The sequence below is a fragment of the Tasmannia lanceolata genome, unplaced genomic scaffold, assembly GCF_043159265.1.
Source record: "Tasmannia lanceolata isolate RefF3 unplaced genomic scaffold, GAP_Taslan_0.1 ptg000004l, whole genome shotgun sequence".
NCBI lineage: Eukaryota > Viridiplantae > Streptophyta > Magnoliopsida > Canellales > Winteraceae > Tasmannia > Tasmannia lanceolata.
In genome coordinates, this window is record NW_027518681.1 from 5,879,528 (window position 1) to 5,899,031 (window position 19,504).

At 37.2% G+C, this 19,504-nt stretch overlaps 1 protein-coding gene across 1 annotated transcript; it reads left to right on the forward strand.

Moving 5' to 3' along the window:
• Window positions 1–6,070: 6,070 nt before the first annotated feature.
• Window positions 6,071–18,131, forward strand: LOC143876129 (RNA-binding protein 1-like). Its single transcript, XM_077377782.1, has 3 exons — window positions 6,071–6,708; window positions 6,825–7,847; window positions 17,899–18,131. Exons 1-2 carry the CDS (start codon window positions 6,487–6,489, stop codon window positions 7,797–7,799), a joined length of 1,197 nt encoding a protein of 398 aa, XP_077233897.1. The 5' UTR covers window positions 6,071–6,486; the 3' UTR covers window positions 7,800–7,847; window positions 17,899–18,131.
• Window positions 18,132–19,504: the final 1,373 nt, after the last annotated feature.

The window sequence follows — 19,504 nt, forward strand, 5'->3', positions numbered from 1 at the left end:
CTCACCGCCAACCCCGTCTTTCATGCACGAACCAAACATATTAAATTGATTTTCATTTTGTTCGTGAACGAGTGGCTAAACGCCTTCTACATATGCGCTTTTTGCTAAGCTCTGAGCAGATTGCTGACATACTCACCAAGCCTCTTGGTTCTAAGCAATTTCTTTTTTTACGGACCAAACTGACGCTCCAATTTATGCCGTTCAGTTTGCGGGGGAAGGTTAAAGATAGCATGTTGCAGCTGGCAATACCCAACAAAGGAAGGACAACATCACTGAGACTCCCCATATGGCAATCCAATATGGAAAATCTCTCCCTTAGGCATGTCACTAATATTGTGTATATCAATTAGTATTGTTATATTACCAACTAGGATAGTTGCCAACCTTGTAATATTACCAGTTAGCATTTTTCCTTTTCTTGGCATATTGCCTAAAAGCTGTGTACACAGACACCTATATATATATATATATATATATATATATATATATATCTCCCATGCTCAAGTATTGCATTGAGGAGTTTTCTTCTTGCAAAGTATTAGTAAGTTAACATTGCCAGTTGCAACATGCTATCTTTAACAGTGACGACATCAACGGAAAATCTTTAGGTGGCTGGGAAATAAGCCAAAGGTGGAGATTGTTGGGAAAGTTGCCTTATTTCCCACCATGGTCGGTGGGAAGGCAAAAGGCAAAAATGGTAAGTGGATGTCGTTGAAGGCAAAGGCCAAATATAGAAAAGTAAGCTATTTTGGGTTTTTGGAAAAACATATGAGAGAAGGGTTTCTCTTGTAGTGTGGAGGGATAGCAAGAGAGGACGAGCGAGAGGCTTGGGGGTGTGACAGCTACCCTAAGGGAGAAAGAGAAAAAAAGAGAGAAGAAGAAGGAAGGGTTTTTTCTTAGGTTTCTTCTTGGGTTCCTCTTGGGTTTTCTTTCGGGTTTTCTCGGAGTTCTCTTGTGTACGATCTTGGGTTTGAAAAGCAAGGAAAGGGATGCGGATTTTGGGTTTGGTTTTAAATCCAATGTAATCCTTGTATATTGCATTTCTCGTAGTGGAAGATCGTGTTTCTCGCCCGTAGGCTTTGCCGAACCACGTAAAATCTTGGTGTTCATCTTGTGCTTGATTTTTTACTTTTCTTTTCCGTTGAATTTGTGCGTGATCTGATTGTTTTACCTAGTGGATTTTCTCAACAATTAGCGTCGCAGCCTCATTTTAATCTCATTTTTTCATCCATCCCTTTGTTTGCCATTCTCATTTTCGTGTATGTATACACGCGATTATGAAGCTCTAGTGCACAATAGAAAGCAATTCTACACATACGACATCCATGTTTGGCAACCACGATTTTTTTTTTCTTGAAATATTAGCTTATCAAGTGTCAAGAGAGTAGTTGAGAGCGAGAGAGAGAGAGAGAGAGAGAGAGAGAGATTTGAGAGGGCATGAGTGAGGAGACGGTGCGAAGTGGCTGAAAACTAAGGAAAAGAAAGAACTCTATTTTGAGTAGAGTTTTATCTTTTTCCTGACCACTACTCAGTTCTCACCCTCCCCGTTCATGCCCATTCCTTTTCTCTTCCTCTTGTCCCTCTCCAACCCCTTCATAAACTAGTCCATGGAAAAAACTTTCGTGGCTGCCAAACATGGCCTTAAGGAGAAGTTTCTTAACTAAAATAAAACCTTCAATAGACTACAATGCCAAGGACGAGAATGGGCCCCTCTTAGTAATTTTGGGGTCCTAGAGAACAACTAGACTCCTTAGTTCAGCAAAGGTAATAATTACATCTAAATCTTCAACGACATTTCAACATTGGTGCACCTTTCTCCCTTTAACATAGCAATTGAATGGAGCCTACAACTTTAATATTATCGGTGCTAAGAGGACGCCCAAGAGTACACCACCAAGGCTAGGATGGCAACTCCCTACACGCTCTGCATGTGGGTCCGATCACTTGTGTGGTGTAGCCATGCAAGGAGTGGCTATCGTGCTTCCTCACATCATTTTCCAAATACTAAGGCCATGTCCGGTAGTCAGGAATTTTTTTTCATGATAAATCGGTGTCTCCGAGTGGTGAGAGAGAGGAGTAGGGCAGTGGAAGAAGTATAGAGATTTGAGAGCGCAGAGTTGAGCTAGGTGAGAAGTGGCTAGAAAATCAGGAAAAAGTCTCGAACATATTTTGAGTACAGTTTTTTGGTTTCTTTGATTTTTTAGCCGCTCCTCACTTTTGGAGATACTATTCCTGATTTTCTTTCCCCATTTTTAGCTACTTCACCAGCTTTACTCTTCTCTCACCGAGACACGGATTTATCATGAAAAAAATTCAATATACCATGAATTATTTTTTTTCCCATGATAAATCAGGGGTCTCCAAGTGGAGATTCAGGTGAAGTGGTTAAAAGTCAGGAAACAAAATACAGGAAACTAGTGTCTCTGGTGATGAGAAGTGGTAAAAAATCAGGCAGTCGATCAGATTTTGACTAGAGTTTTTTGTTTCCTAATTTTTTTACCACAATCTATTACAGAGATACTAGTTTCCTGTATTTTGTTTCGTGATTTTTAGCCACTTCACCCTCATCTCCATTTGGAGACCCTATTTATCATGAAAAAAAATCATGGTAGCGAAATGTGCCCTAAGTGCAGGTTTGGCAACCATGAAAAATTATTCTGTACAATAATATCCGCCACATTATAGAAGAGAAGCTGACGAGGAGGACGGGGGAGAGGTTTAAGAGGGCACGAGTGGAGATAGCATGAGAAATTCCTAAAAATCAGTGAGAAAATACTTTACTTTAGAGGGAAAAATACAGATACACCCCATCAACTTTCTGACATTTTCAACTATATCCCTAACTTTTAAAAGTCACCAACTACACCCCTTGAGGTTTCAATTTGTATAAGGTAGACCCCCCCTCTTTGGAAACACTATCAATGCTAATGAAGACCTCATACCCTCCTTGAAACCCCATACCCAAATCCAAACACTACCAAAAGTACAGTGGGCCCACATTGTTTGGATGATCCAAAGCGTTCATTTGATGAGCCCTGACATAGATAGGGTGTGCCCAAAAAATCAGCTCCATATGATCATCCTAACCCTTTAATCTGTGGACTGACCGTCAACTGAGGGGGTCTACTTTATACAAATTGAAACCTCAGGTGGTGTAGTTGCTGACTTTTAAAAGTCAGGTCAGAGTTGAAAATGTCAGAAAGTTGAGGAGGTGTAATTGTATTTTTCCCTACTTTAAATTGGGTTTTTCCTATAATATAGTCCGACTTTCTAAAATAGAAAGCAAAGGGCATACCAAAAAGGAGACAAGGATAGCTACCTTAGCAATCCAATCCCAACTCATTGTCACACTCAACCACTCACCCAAGGCGTGGGTGAGCACTTTTGATGGTGGGCTCCAAACTAGTAATGCCAAAAACTCTTCACGAATTAATTATAGGGAAGTGATATATTTGCCGTCTGTAGTGTTGTAAGAAAAGGGGACGAATATATATCATTTCCCTGGATTTGCTAGCCAATTTCCCAGAAACCATACTTTTGCAGGAGAGAAAAACATACAAGCTTACTTTTTAGCAGATTTGTTCTCTCATGACGACACAAGTACCTGTTCTTGCTTTACCTGACTTTTCAAAAGGTTTTATTTTGGAGACAGACGCATCTAGTATCGCCATTGGAGCAGTACTCATGCAGGACAAACATTCCATTGCTTATTTCAGCAACAAAATGTATGAGCCTTGAAGAAGGGAATGACCTCATGTTAATACTATGAGGCACCCCACTACAGCGTAGTGGGTTTGAACCATCCATTTGATATGCCATGCTTTGGAGCTCCTATGTCCCAATCCTTACGGTCAATATTATGTAATTGTTTAGCTAAATATAGAAGGTTTAAAAAAAAAAAAAAAAAAAAAAAACTACAAATAAGCAATATTCACATCCAACAACAAAAAATGCATATTGTTTAGGGATTTGCTATGCAATTCCACGAAAAATCCATCTCAGTTGGCAGTTCTCTCTTGCAAAAGTGAGCTCCGAAATGGCTTTCTGCGAAATTGCCTAACAAATCCCTATTATTAAACATTATTTTTTTTGGAAGTTTTTTTTTTTCCCATGATAAATCGGGGGTCTCCAAGTGGAGATACGGGTGAAGTGGTTAAAACCTGATCTACAGAAGATTCAAAGCAAGGGCTATCGAATGAATGGTTCAGATCAATCAAAGGTAGGACCCACATTTTATTAGAATGAAGTTGATATGTGTGTGTGTATACAATAAATCCAATATATTAGAGCTTAATCAATTGAATCATCCAACAAAAATTCTAATATTTAGGTGATAAAAATTTGAAATATATAAATATAAATGTGTAGAATGAGTTTTTAGGTAGATAATACGACAATAGGATGGAATATTACGTGCAACAATCACAATTAAATCAAGTGAATTTTTAAAATATATATTAATCAAGTAAACAAATTTAGAGATAAAATGTCGCTCGAATGGGATTTTCTATTTTAGCCAGCCCATTCTCCAACCGCTCAATCATAGCCCAACCCATCCAACCACTCAATCATATCCCAACCCATCTTTCAAACAAGCCTCTCATCGGAAGGATTCCGAGCCCATCATCATGATGATTGAAGTTGCAAGTGAATGTACTCAATTCCACCCGGCAAAAAATCTTCCGCTTCATTTAATTATCAATCAAATAAAAAGTTATTCTATGTATCAATCCTTACATCTCCTACAACCGGTGGAGTTACAGCCAGTTTTGGTATGTTGGGAGATATCATTATTGCCGGTTCAATGCTCTTTAGTGCCTTAGTGATATCCCCTTTTCATCACTTGGGACACCCAGCTACATGGTACGTGGCAATCAGGTCACTTCATTCCTTCACTTCAGTCCTTCAGATGTGAAGTACATCAGCTCCCTTTGCAGTCATAGATACACTGTAGCTGGGTGTCCCAAGTGATGAAAAGGGGTGCATTTATCATGTCCCCAAATAATTAAGCATGAATATTGAGAAATGGCTAGTTTTATTCTTATTTATTTTTCTTTTTGGTTCCTAGAGAGAATGAGAGGAAAGCTAATAATTTTTCTTTTCTTTTTCTTCATAACAAAAGAGAAGGGACAAGCAGGGATCCGTTTTTGAAATCCTCTCTTTCATCTCTTTTTTTTTTCTTGGAAAATCAACACCCCAAACTTGAGATGGATTGCTAAATCTTGAATTTGGTTAAGTTTTGTTATTTTATTTTATTTTGGTTTCTAAATATAACTTATTTTCAAATTTAGTTATTTACTCTACCATAAGAGTTTATTGGCTGAAATGGAAGCTCATCCCCCCCAAATTTTCCTCCCAAAGAAAAATACATATTGATTTATGAGCCATACATAAATCCCGATATATCAGAAATCGGCCCACTAACTTATCGGAAGTTTCAATAAAGAGATTATAAAGAGATGGTTTCTAAACTAATATTTTAATGTTTTAAGAATAGTAACGTATCGGCCACCTAGTCGTACTACATACGACTTCTATGGTCAAAATAATGGTTGACGTTGACTGGGAAATAAGTATTTTAATATAAGTAACCCACCCCAAACTGTTATTCACCGTAATCTCCACCGCACGATTGAAATCTTGAGTGGGCCACTATGTGAAAGATCACATTGATAAAAAGGATGAGAACCGTTCGATCAAAAGACTTTTTCAATCCATGGATCAATGTGTTGCAAAATGAAGCATTGTGGGGCCCACTTGAATATTTTAAAGACCTAGTGAAATGAAACTCTAGAGTAGAGTCCAAATCCAACCCATATGTGAGCTGTGAAAAGGACACCGACACCTTAGTGGATACTGATCTTCCCATTTATGATTTCTCTACTCAAAGTTCTAAAACCCTAAAAACCCTAATAAAAAATAAAATAAATTTAAAAAAAAAAAAAAAAAACCCTAATCTATCCCAAACTCCCAAGCCAACAAAGAAATGTCCCAAATAGGAAACCCTAATCCTATTCCAAGTAGGGAGACCTAGGAAACCCTAAACCTATTTAACTAGGAGACCTAACTAAAATGCAAACAAACCCCATTTCTTTTAAACACAACCCCAAAAATCTCCCAAGGGCCCAAGAGACTAGTTCAGTCCAAAAGTGCCAAAACCTAGTTTCTGACTGTAGTAGACCTACTATATCTAAACATAAGAACCCCTTTTAAATCAGGTTTAGTATAAAGAGATCAAGGGCTGAGAGACATTGAAATCAAAACCCTGACTCAATCATAACCCATTCATCTCTTCCCCCCTCTCAAGAAAACTAAAAACAAACAAAACCCACTTCTTCTAGTTCGTTGTCCTTTCTGGGCTTTGCTTCTTATTGTTGGGTTTTAGGGTTTTGTTTTGTTTTCTTCTTGTTTCTCCCAAGAACCACCATTACTTTCCTTTCTGGGTTTTTCTTCTAGTTGGGTTTTGTTCCCTTTTCTTTTTAGTTCATGGATTCTGATCAGGGAAAACTGTTTGTTGGGGGTATTTCATGGGAAACAAGTGAGGAAACCCTCAAAGATCATTTTAGTAACTATGGAGAGGTTGTTGATTCAGTGATCATGAGAGATAGAAACACTGGGAGTGCTAGGGGTTTTGGGTTTGTCTTATTCTCAGATCAATCTGCTGCTGACAAGGCCCTCCAAGAAAAGCATGTCATACTAGGAAGAACGGTTAGTATCTCTAAACTACTCTTTATTTCCCCATTAAACAATTTTTTTCAGTCCTTTTAAATGTTTTTCTTTTGTGGGTTGTTTGGTTTTTGTTTTCTTTGATTATATTTCTATAGGTAGAAGTGAAAAAAGCTGTACCAAGAGGTGGACACAACAACCAACACAACCAACACCATCATAACCAACAACAAAGTAAGGGGTCTAGTAGGAATAGTAGTAGTAACATTAGTAATAACCAGTTCAGAACTAAGAAGATTTTTGTTGGGGGTTTATCTGCTAGCCTAACTGAGGAGGAGTTCAAGAACTACTTTGAGAAGTTTGGTAGGATCACTGATGTTGTTGTGATGTATGACAATGCAACCCATAGGCCTAGGGGGTTTGGGTTCATCACTTTTGATTCAGAGGAATCAGTGGAGAATGTAATTCAGAAGAGTTTCCATGAGTTGAATGATAAACTTGTTGAGGTAAAAAAGGCTGTCCCCAAAGATGGAAACAATAGCAATAACAACGGTAACAATAATGAATATAGTGTGAGGATGGGTGGTGGAAGAGGGTCTGTTTTTGGTAATTACGGAGGTGGTTTTTATCCGGCTTATAGCCCTAGCTATGGGGTTTATCATGCTTATGCGCCTCCACCTATGCCTGGGCGTGGGAATGTGGGAGGATACCCTTTTGGAGGGGGCAGTTACGGTGGAGTGTACCCTATGGGAGCTTATGGTTATGGGCCAAGGAGTCCTTGGAATGGGTTGGGGATAGTAAGTGCCAGACAAAGCCCAGTGCCTTATGGTAATGCTGCCATGTATCCTTATGTCAATGGTGGAGTAGGTGGATTTGTGGGCTTCAATGGTGGTGCTTATCGCGGAGTCATGGGGGCTGCCAATGGGAAATGGAGTCAGGGTGGTGTTGATGTGCAGATGCCAGTTGTTGGTGGTTATGGTGGTACGCCTGGTACAACGCCGCAACGGGCTGAAGGTGGGAAGTTCGAAGATGGGTCTTCTGCTTTTGGCGGCAACAATGGAACTACTGATGCTAAGCAGAATCAAAGAGGGCCCGATGGACAATTAAGGCCGTACCCTGATCATGTTGCCTGATTTGTAATTTCCATTGTCTTCTTTGCGTGTTTTTCAAGGTCATCTGAGGTCAGTTAATTTTTATACAAATTAGGTTGGAGTTGTTGTCTTATTTTAGTGTTTGGATATTCATTTCTTTGTTCAAAGGTCTGTTTCTATGTGTGATTGTTGTTTGGTATGATTTTATTTGGTAATTATCAGTACAGTGTGCCATGGGATTAGTCCTGCCCTAAAATGGGGTGGGGATACCCTATGTCATCAAAAAAAAAAAAATTTTTATCAGTACAGCATGAAGTCTTCTCTTGTAATATAATTTCCCGTGAATTTCATATTATTGCCTTGTTTTTACTTCTAATAAGGTCATGGAGTGGCAATGAGAATTCTGGATTCCAAGCAACTAAAGTATGAAGTTACTCGTTTCAACTTAATGAAAATGGGTCATTAACTATGTATGAAAATTTGGTTGAAATCATAACCTCATTGAAGTTGTGAAGCCCTAACGCTTGTAGCGCAGCTTTGGGTTCAACTCTTTTGCTGACATTGTCCTAGAAACCAATCATTTTTTGTGTTTCCTCTATAGATTCGTACCTCCTTTTAGTTTTAATAATTTTTGGCATATTTTTTTTTACAAATATTTATGTTTTGATTAATTTAATGTAATTTACAGTATTCTAGTGCTCTAGAGACCTTATCAGGCCAGTTATGATGTCAATTGTCTGCTTGTCTGTCTAGCTTTCCTATCTCCAAACTCTTACCTATTATTAGAACGACGGGAACATGGCCTAGGTAAAAAGGGTTGTTGAGAACAAGTCAATGATTGTTGCGGTCAACTTTTCATCAACGTAGACAAGTCAGATGAGTTTTTGATTGACTTGAGGTGTAAAATAGTGGGCCCCACCATATTCATGGGTTTTGGTAGGTGGACCCACTCAATCAAGGATTGAAATTCGGTTTCGGTTTCGGCCTTAGAAAACAAAATTTTTGTGGAAATTTCGGTGGCAATGTCGGTTTGGAGGAAATTTTGGTGAAAATCTTATAATTTTGGTTTCGGTTTTAAATTTCAGTCCCAGGCTCCCAGCAGAAATCTGAAATTTAAAGCCATGCACTTGATCAAGTGAAAAATGGTGGCCCCCATCCATGCTATGCTTGGGTATAAAATATTGGGCCCCACCCTATCAAAAGAAAACATGAGGGATAAGGAAAAAGTTTTCCAATAAAAATTTTTCTTGGAACAAAAGCGAATGGCAATGGAAAGAAACATGTTTAGTATATATTACTAGTATTCCACCCCATGCTATGCATGGGTGTAAAACAGTGGGTCTCCATCAAAACATGAGCTGCAAAGTGGTGGGCACACCAAGTACGATCGAAAAATTTTGTGATAAAAGTAAACCAAAATAAAAGCATGGGTGTAAAACGGCGGGCCTCCATCAAACACATGAGCTGCAAAATGGTGGGCACACTAAGAATGATAGAAACATTGTGCGAGTAAACCAAAACAAAAGCTTACTAAAACATTGAGATTGCAGGCCAAACTCGAAGAAGGAACCCTCTAAATCAAGTATTAGAATCATCTATTTGCAGTGGATCTCATCAATGATCTAATTGCATGCCATACACATGTGCCATGTGTTAAATGGCCATGGTGACTTAGAAACACTGCAAGGCTTTGCATTTCTCAAAGCAAAAAATGAACTGCAATGGGCTTGAGCCTGTTGCTAAATTGGAATGGACCCTTGTCATTGAGGTCTTGTGATGAATCATACCATAAAAAAATAGAACGGAAAGGGTACCTTTGAGAGAGAAACGGTAGCGGTGAGTGCAGGAGAGGAAGAAAGGACAGACGAAAGAGAGCAAAAAAAAAGATTACCTTCTTCTTTTGGTGTGGCGTCTTCTTTGGTGATGTTTGGATTTCTCCACTGCGTGCAAACTGAAGAGGTCAGTAGACTAAACTGGCTAGTCTCAAGTTTAGAGAGAGAGATGCAAGGAAATAAATATTTGATTTTCCCTCCCCCAGGACTCTTAATTTGAGAAGGTTACGTCAGTGTCAAAGCCGGATTGATAGGGTTTAAATCAAAACCAAATCTCCCTCACAACTGAATTAATAGGGATAAATTGAATGTGAGCGGCAAAACGAATTTATTTGGTGAAAACTGAATTAAAATGGAAGTTAGGGGGAAAACAGTTATAGTAAGTGAATTCCTAGGTGGCGAGTTAGTAATGGTAAATAAAAACCATATTAGTAGGAGAATCTTTCAATTACCATCAACACCCATTTAATAGCTACCAATCAGATTTCTATGGGCGGAATTAGTAGGTAATGAACCGTTTTGATAGTCCTCATTTTTAGGAATACTTTACGATTTGGCTGACACTTTGAATTTATTCGTGTTCGACACGACACCCGTGTCCACCCGTGTCGACACTCCTTTAGACACTTTTAAGTGTACTGCTAGAAGTATCAGTAACTTTACATGTATGCATGTGTATGAGTGTGACAACATTTCTAGATGTTTAGGGGTTGCCATGTTAGATACCTCATATCCGTGTCGAAACTCGGCACACGAATCCGTGTTCACAAATAATGATTATATGCACTTACTATTTTAGGCGTGTCCCCGTTTCTAAATTTTGGGAGTTCGGCGTGTCCCGACACTCCGTGTCAATGTCGACAAGCGACGCTCGTGTCCGTGTCCACAAATGATAGGGAATAATGGAATCATCTTTAATGGAGAAATCTATTGAATGTGGAATTGAAGATTTCTGATTAGAAAGAAATCTATTAATATCATTTATTATTGACCTATATCCAGTAATTACGGCAAATTCAAATCCGAATTAGTAGGGTATCTCGGTTATCCTCATTTAATACATAAATCGTAAATTATAGCGGGAAGATCTATTCTGAAGGCAAAACTATATTGATAGCGTTAAATTCGATTTGCCAATTTTGTAAAGAGGCAAACCAGCGAATGATTTTGTAAGAGAAAAACTTTTTCAAAAAAATCTATTCTTGGAAAAAAGACGAATGACACCGGAAAGAAACATCCTTAGTATATATTATAAGAGAAATTATATGTTGCCCGACCGGCCACAAACAAGGGCAGGGCATCTGCCCTCGATATTTGTTCCTACAGCAGCCCCTTAAAAAGTTGAAAACGTGGGCTGCTTTTGGATCAAATATCGAGGGTGGATACCCTGCCAGTGTGGTGGCCAGTTGGGCACCATATAAAATCTCATATTATAGATAGATAGATAGATGTTGAGCAGTAACTAAAAAATATTATGGAAGAAACTCCCAATATAATATAGCAAGAGGGTGAGTAGTCTAACAGCCTAGGAAAACTTAGAACTCGATGGAAGGGATATCAATACAAAAGCAGCAAACAGTATAACAAAGGCAATGTGTCCCCAATAATACACACCTCTTTCTCAACTTCCTCACAGGCAAATGAATCTGCCATGGCATTAGTACTGCAAGGAATTTGTCTGAGCATGGGAAAAACTCCCTCTGTAGTAAGTCTACAATCTCCAAAAGTAAAGTTTCATGATGCATATGACCAAAACTCACTTGAGATGCCCACCAAATAATGTTTGATTATCTCTTTCAATCCAAAATGAACCCATAAGATTGAATTCATTATCCAAAATTGGCCGCATGTCGGACCGATTTCTACTTCGATTGAGTTCCTTATCCCAATTGAGTTGGGAAAGTCTTCCACTACCCTTCCTTTCGAATTTCGTAACACTACCTATCCCAATTGGCTGGATGTCGCTCTTGAACTGCTGTCAAAGTTTAGCTTTAAAGTAGGCGCTAGACGACTTTTGAAGTTGTGGGGTTATTGAAAGAAGGGCGTGTGACTATCAATCCCCTATAAAAAAACTGAGAATGGAAACAAATAGGGGAAAAAAAGAAATAAATAAGCACAAGTGTACGATCATGGATTTTGATCAAGGAATATCATATATCAATGGTGAAAGAATGATAAATCACTCAAAAAAATGTAAAAGAAAGATAAATATAAAGAAATGAAAAACACACGACAAAAGAAAAAGAAAACGAGACATTGACCAATTACTACATGGTTCAAATTAGAAGACAGATCTGGCCAATGTTATGAAAATTGAAATCCGGTCATAAATCGGACTAGGGGTTGAATCGTATCTGATTGTAAATTGTATTGTAAATCATAAGAATCATTTAGATTATACATTTGTGTGTATTAAATATAAAAAATCATAAATCAGAGAATAATAAAATAGCCAATTATATCATTAAAAAAAAGAAGGGAAAATTACATTTACACCCACTCTAGTTTCTTACTTATCCACTTCCACCCCTATAGTTTAAAACGTGACAAATACACCCCTGTAGTTTCAATTTGTTTAAGGTTTGCCCCCTCAGCTGAAGGTTCGTCCATAGATTGAAGGGTGAGGATGATCCGATGGAGCTGATTTTTTGGGCACACCCTATCTATGTCAGGACCCATCAAATGAATTGGATCATCCAAATAATGTGGGCCCATACCTGAATCCAAACACTACCAAAAAATCATCCAAATAATGTGGACCCACATTGTTTGGATGATCCAAAGCGTTCATTTGATGGGCCCTGACATAGATAGGGTGTGCCCAAAAAATCAGCTCCATCGGATCATCCTAACCCTTCAATCTATTGACGAACCTTCAGCTGAGGGGGCCTACCTTAAACAAATTGAAACTACAGGGGTGTATTTGTCACGTTTTAAACTATAGGGGTGGAAGTGGATGTGTCAGAAACTAGAGGGGGTGTAAATGTAATTTTCCCAAAAAAATTAAATAAAATAGCCAATTATTCATTTTTATCCCAAAATTTTAATTTAAATAGAAACCTCCATGATTAGTTATTCAATTTCATAATACGAATTATTTGCTAACAAACTTGTCACATAACTATTTCTCATCCAAACCCATCCATATTGGATAATATTCTTAAACATACTAAGACACAAGATCATGTTAATTCTCAAAGTCTCAAACATGACAAATATCAATTATAAAAAAATAGTAAGTCATCGATTTTGTCCTCATTATAGTCGTCTCCCTCATCGATGTAAGTAATGCCCTCAAGCACATGCACAGCTTTTGACTGGTTAAAACTGGTTCGATTCTCTCGAACTCCTCCTTTGTCCTCTCCTTCCTTGATGTAAGTATTGCATGAATGATGCATGCTTTTTTTTAATTTGCAACTAACGCCAAATGAGGCAAAAAATATAAACAATGAAAATGGTGTTTGAAAAAACAAATGAGGGAAAATCTTTTGATCTACCTTTGCATGAATCAAGTCAAATTAAAGAGGATCCCATGATTAACATTAGGAATTGTTGGGTCCCTTAGATATGACCGCCATGCATAGCCCGATACTGAATAAACTAATATCTCCTCTAGATGGGAGAAGATCCTCTTTGAAAAGCAGCTTGGTCCCATCCGGCTCGGTTAATCCTTTCTTCCGTGATGAACTATTGGCACTAGTCCTACATTTTGTCTCATTGGCCGAGTTGAAAGGGGGCTCAGCAAGAAGAGGATTGTACCATGAGAGAACGAAGGAGGTCATCTTGTTTCAAATATACAGCATGGATTCTGTCAATGCAATGTGGTTGGACCATAGTAGCCAGAAACTCCTTGGGCGAGTGGGAAACTTGTTTCCCCTAAAAGACATTTCAGAAATGTGGGAAACTCGTTTCCGAAATGCATGAGAAACAGATAAGAAACTTATACGAAACACGTGAGAAACATATGAAAAACCTATAGAAAACGTAGGTGAAATGTGTGGGAAATATGTGCGAAACTTACGGAAATCATTTAAATAAAACACACACACAAAAGTTTTGGAATAGATATTAAAAAGGAAAACGACAGCGTATACTGTAATAAAAACTAAAAGTAAGAAATATTCAAATAGAAATTTGAACTTAACAAAATTTAAATCTAAAGAACCATTTATTTCATGTTTTCCTTGTTTTTCACATGCGTTTTCATTACGTTTCTCTATCATTTCTGAAACGTTTATAATGTGTTTCCTAAGATGTTTCTCATACGAACTTTTTATTGTTTTCCCATTTCTCGCTTCCCCTCTATTTTTTTTCTTGCATTTCCCGTTTTCTTTTCCCGTTTCGCTTCCGGAACTGTTTCCCACCCTGGCAACTATGGGTTGGACCCTCATGTTGATCCGAATGAATCACATTTCAACTGGAATTTGGATCTCTCTCTCTCTCTCTCTCTCTCTCTCTCTGTATATATATATATATATATATATATATATATATATATATATATATATATATATATATATAGCAGAAGAGAAAAGAAGAGATTTTTTTGAATTTTTTGAAAATTCTATGAGAATTACACATCACTTTTTTTGACTTTTTTTAACAAATGCACCCATTCAACTCACATATTTTCAATCCTACCCCCTCCTTTATGCTTTTTAACAAAGGCACCCATTAAAGCCACATAATTTCAATCTTACCCCCCTCCTTTATGGTTTTTTAATAAAAAATCTATAGGGTGATCTTAACCATCCGATTTAAGAGGAATTATGGAAACCTCTATAGATTGGAGGGCTAGGATCAGCCTATGGAAATGATTTTTGGGGCACAACCTATTTATGTTGTGTTCCATCACATGGACGGTTTGGATCAACCTATGACGTGGTACGTACAGTTCTTTGTCGGCCCGTGCATCGCACGGGGTTTTTTACTAGTGTGTGTGTGTGTGTATATATATATATATATATATATATATATATATATATATATATATATATATATCAGTTCGAAGATCTAGGATTTGAATTGCCCAGGAGTTCCCCAATTCAATCATTTTCCTTATTGTTGCTGGATATCTCGTTCATTCACATCTCTCTATTTACCGATCCTATAGTGAGTACAGACATGGTTAAAGAAGATAATATCTTTGATAATTCCACCATACATGTTTGAGTGGCCTAAGCCCCATAGAAAATGTCTACCTGAGACTGTCCCTAGGCCCGTAGGTCCCGACACAAAGTTAGAATTCTACCACTGGACCCATTTTGCTTTGTACCGATGCAAAATAGTATAGCATGCCAAAAGAAGATCGTTTTTTATTTGATTGCCTTTGGGTATGATTCTTCATCCGAGGCCGGATAGTTGGTTTGTTCTCTTTCTTTTGAAGAAGGGGCTTGAAGAATACATGGGAACATCAATCGTCCCATTTATGTAACGAAAATTTGTGTGTTGTTTAGAACCATTTGAATTACTACTTGATTCAAATGGTTCTCAAAAACTCCTGATGTATCTGATTGCAATATCAATTCACTTCATTTTTTAAGAAGTAAACCTTTTTATTATTTTTATTTTTCCTATGAACTGGCTACGTCTAATTATAAACGAATCCGTATTGACTCAAGGTTCGATTCATGTTTTTTTTGGTGCTCTATTTGAGTAAAAAATAGCAACGAATGGTCACACAACCCATGTCTCAAAGAGAAAATGAGGGGAAAGTAAAAAATGATAATATTCTTTTTCTGGGGAAAAAAATGAAAATTGTGTTTGGAAAAAAATATGAGGGCAAATCTATTGATCAACCTTAGCATTTTTTACTTAAGCTTCGATTCCTGCTTTTCAGTGCTGTATTTGAGAGGTCCATTTGCTTCTTGGCATTTAACTAGCTCTTTCAACTTAATTCGTTTATGTTATTGGCTAAATTAAGTAGGACATTTTAGATTAGACACCTTTCTTTCTTTGGAGGGGGTTTATTTTGCTAACAATGGGTGACACATACATAAGACAACTTAGACACTCCCCAGGAACAACACCACACTCCACAAAAAATATGAAAGAATGATCCAAAGATGCCATACAAAAAAAAAATTGATCCAAAGATGCCATCAAAAGTTTCTTTGGGAGAAGTTAATGTTCCTTGCATGAGGTTCATGCAGGTTATGATTTCTTGAATAATTTTCATTGTTTTTTTAATTGTTTTTACCAGTGGGTCGGCTGACTTTGCGTGGAATGTGTATTGATACTTTCCTTTGATTTCGTAATTAGTCCTCTTAGTTATTTATTTATTTATTCTTTTTTCAATGATTTATACCAGTTGTTCATTTGACTTTGCTTGGAATGTTTTGATACTTTCTTTTGATTTCTTAACTATTCCTCTCTTTTTTTTAATTTGTTTGGTTGTGTGTGGAAGTATTCATGTGTCTAGATTTCTAATAGTAGCCATTGTCAGACACTTGAGGATTGACATCCCATAGGACCCTTACCGTGCTCCCGGTAACACTGCTCCCATCTTCCCCATTTTCTCATAAGACACTAGATTTGAACCATGGGAGTACTTAACTGAACTGGTCATCTTGTCAAATTATGAATCAGTTTATATAATGAGAAAACGGTTTCTACACACTAGCTTAAAATACAGTGGAGGCCCACATTGTTTGGGTGATCCAAACCATTCATTTGATTGGCCCTCACATAGATAGGGTGTCCACAAAAAATCAGCTCCATAGGATCATCCTAACCCTTCGAACCGTGGAGGCAAAAAATGGACAGATTTGTGAAGGTTTATACACGTCCATTTTACCTCCACAAATCGTAGGGTTGGGATGATCCGATGGAGCTGATTTTTTTATGGACACCCTATCTATGTGAGGGCCAATCAAATGAATGGTTCGGATCACCCAAACAATATGCCCTCCACTGTATTTTAAGCTTAGTGTGTAGATAACTTATCTACACGTGTGTAGAAACCGTTTTCTCATGTTTTCTCTTATATAATAGTGCATATGTGTAATCAATGTGTTAAATATGTATTAATGATTTGATACACTGATTTTCAATTTTTGTTATTAATGATTTGATACATTGGTTTTTATTTTTTTCTCCTTGAGTGCCCCCTCCTCTGCCTTGACAATCTTTTCTCATTGCCCATAAGCCTACTGGCTGTTTATGCTGAAGAGGTTGTTTAAGCCATTGCTTTCTCATATAGGGTACCATGGTAGATAAGGAAATGACATCTACAGCATTACTATTATTTCATCCTTTTAGGCTTAAGCTTTAGTTAAAGATATACCAAAGCCTTAGATAGCTCTTGGTCGGGTGTTTCTATGTTTTAGCAGTACCAAATTGTCATGTACCACAGGGTAAGAGCATTGGCATGCATTGGGTTTTCCTATAAACCTTCAACTCTGTATTGGGTTTTCCTGCAGTCCTTCAACATTTTTGCCTCTAATTCTTTGGGGCCTCTTTTGATGCCACAAATTTTTTTTTGCATATAATCTTATACACTTAGTCTTATATGGGTATATTGATATAAGCAACGAATGGTGTGAAATGGTTCTATATCTGTCTTCAATAATCTCTTTCGAAGTGGTCTTAACTCTTAATGTCCTGTATACAAATAAGATCAACTTCTAATTATCTTATTAGTAAATATGGGATAGTTTTGGCCGTATTCAAACTCCAAAGAGGCTCTTAGCATTCCTTCCATACTTTCTTCCCTGCATTTTCTGATTGATGACATTCTCAATTTTCATCTCTGCCTTGAATGCGGTAAAGGTTTCCCATGTGTATAAATGAGCTGAATTTATGTTGCCCACCTTGAAGTTCCATAGTCACAGACATTTGTCTCGGTCATTTTTCAGGAAGGGCTTATCTGGGGATATTTTAATTTTTTCTTCTTCTTATTTTAGGTTTATATCGGGAAAACTGGAAGTTTTAAATATTTAAAATTTATAAAAGTATAGAAATTGAGACAATAAATAATATCGTGAATTTATCGCAATATTTTTGCAGTAGATATAAAAGATGATGATATCTCGAGGATTCAAAATACAGGAAATTTTTTAGATTTTTGTCGTTTTATTAAAAATCGTTGAAAATATCGGAGATATTTGTGACTGTGAAGTGTATAGTGATATGTAATTATGTATGTAGGACACTAGTTCCTAATACTTTTGATTAAGCTTTTGCCATACCTGTTTCTATTTCTTATGTATTAGAAAGAAATAAATACATACTTTTATTTGTATGTGAATATGTATTTGTAAGAACTATCATGTTGACGCAGTCTCTGTATGTTTTCTTGGCATTGTTAGGCCATGTTGGTTCCCTCTATTTACATGATTTGAACGAGACGACGGGAAGATTGACAGCATGTTGCTCAGACAGTTGAAGACTCGTGCGCATGGGATGATTCATATACATTTGGTACATGTATTTATAAATTCAGTGGACACACCTCTGTTTTTCGTGTGCTATTCTTTCTCTGCTATTCAGACAGTTTTTATGTTTCCATGGACTTGCATTCTTTGAAGGCATCATTCTACCATTCAACTTGCATTATTTTTTTATTACAGACAAGATGCAACATGAAAATTGTGACCTGGGTGAGATTGGTTTCTCTTATAATTGTAACATAAAGATCAGAAGAATTGGAGATCAGAGCTGAACAAATATATAGGATTGTGACGAATGTTAGCTTAAAAAACAGGTTGAAGATGGGAAAGTATAGAACCATTCAAACAAAAAAAGGAAAGGAGGGACCGAAGTGATTAGCCATTCTAGCTGGTTTGGTATTATGAGGCAAATTTCGTTTTGCAGTTTTATCCTTTTTCTTGAAACCAACCTAAACTACGATGTTTATACAGATCCTTTGGTTATCAGAATAATCTCATTCCTTCAAGCACTAAGGTGCAGACAGTAGGTAATTAAAAATAGCTCTGTTTGGTTGCAAGTATTTACCTTGTAGATCAGTGTTCCAAGTAGTCAACACGGAGGATCCAAGCATTGGATTTACCTGGAACTTACCTCGTAGAATAGGGGTACAGCTGTGTTTGGTTGTCAACCTCGTAGAGCAGTGGTGGGGAGTGTCATTACCAATACACACAAAGAAGAGAGAGAGAGAGAGAAAAAAAGCATGGTTGCCAATAAATCCAAGCATAATTCCAGATCAGCAGACTTGCAATGGTTAACTAAGTAGATAATAAATTGGATTTTTGCTCTTAAAAATAACTAATTATTGATTAAAAGAAACTTGGGATTTCTTTTAAAAACATAGTAAAACAATACAAAAATCTACCATTCAAAAAAAAATTACAAAAATCTCCACAAATTGAAGAGGCATGATTGTCCAATAGATCAGACAATTGGAAAATGACTCTTTTTACTGTAGGGACTAAGAGGTAAAACACCTTGAAAATGACTCAAATCGTTGCTCATTTTCACTTCATAATGGGAAATCCACACTCTGTAATAAAAGTCATACTATGTGGTTGGAGACCATTAGAATAAATCCTAACAGTAGTATACAATGGGTCCACATGGAGAATTTTATGTATAATAGAGACCGTTGATCATTTGAATCATCACAAAATGCCTGTTACGAAAGAGCCTAACAGGCATCGTTTTCTTAGAATTTTTCTAGGGAAATGTTACCAGCACTACTGTTTTGATGATCGCACTCCTCACTTTATTAAAAGTAATGTACGGCCCGCACCATAGGATGATCCAAACCGTCCATTAACTGGGCCACAGCCTAAATAGCTCGGTGCTCCAAAAATCATTTCCATAGGTTGGTCTATGGAAATGATTTTTGGGGCACGACCTATTTAGGCTGTGGCCCTTCTAATGGACGGTTTGGATCATCCTAGTGTGATCATCAAAATACTGTAGTGGTGATATCATTTCCCGGTTTTAAGAGAT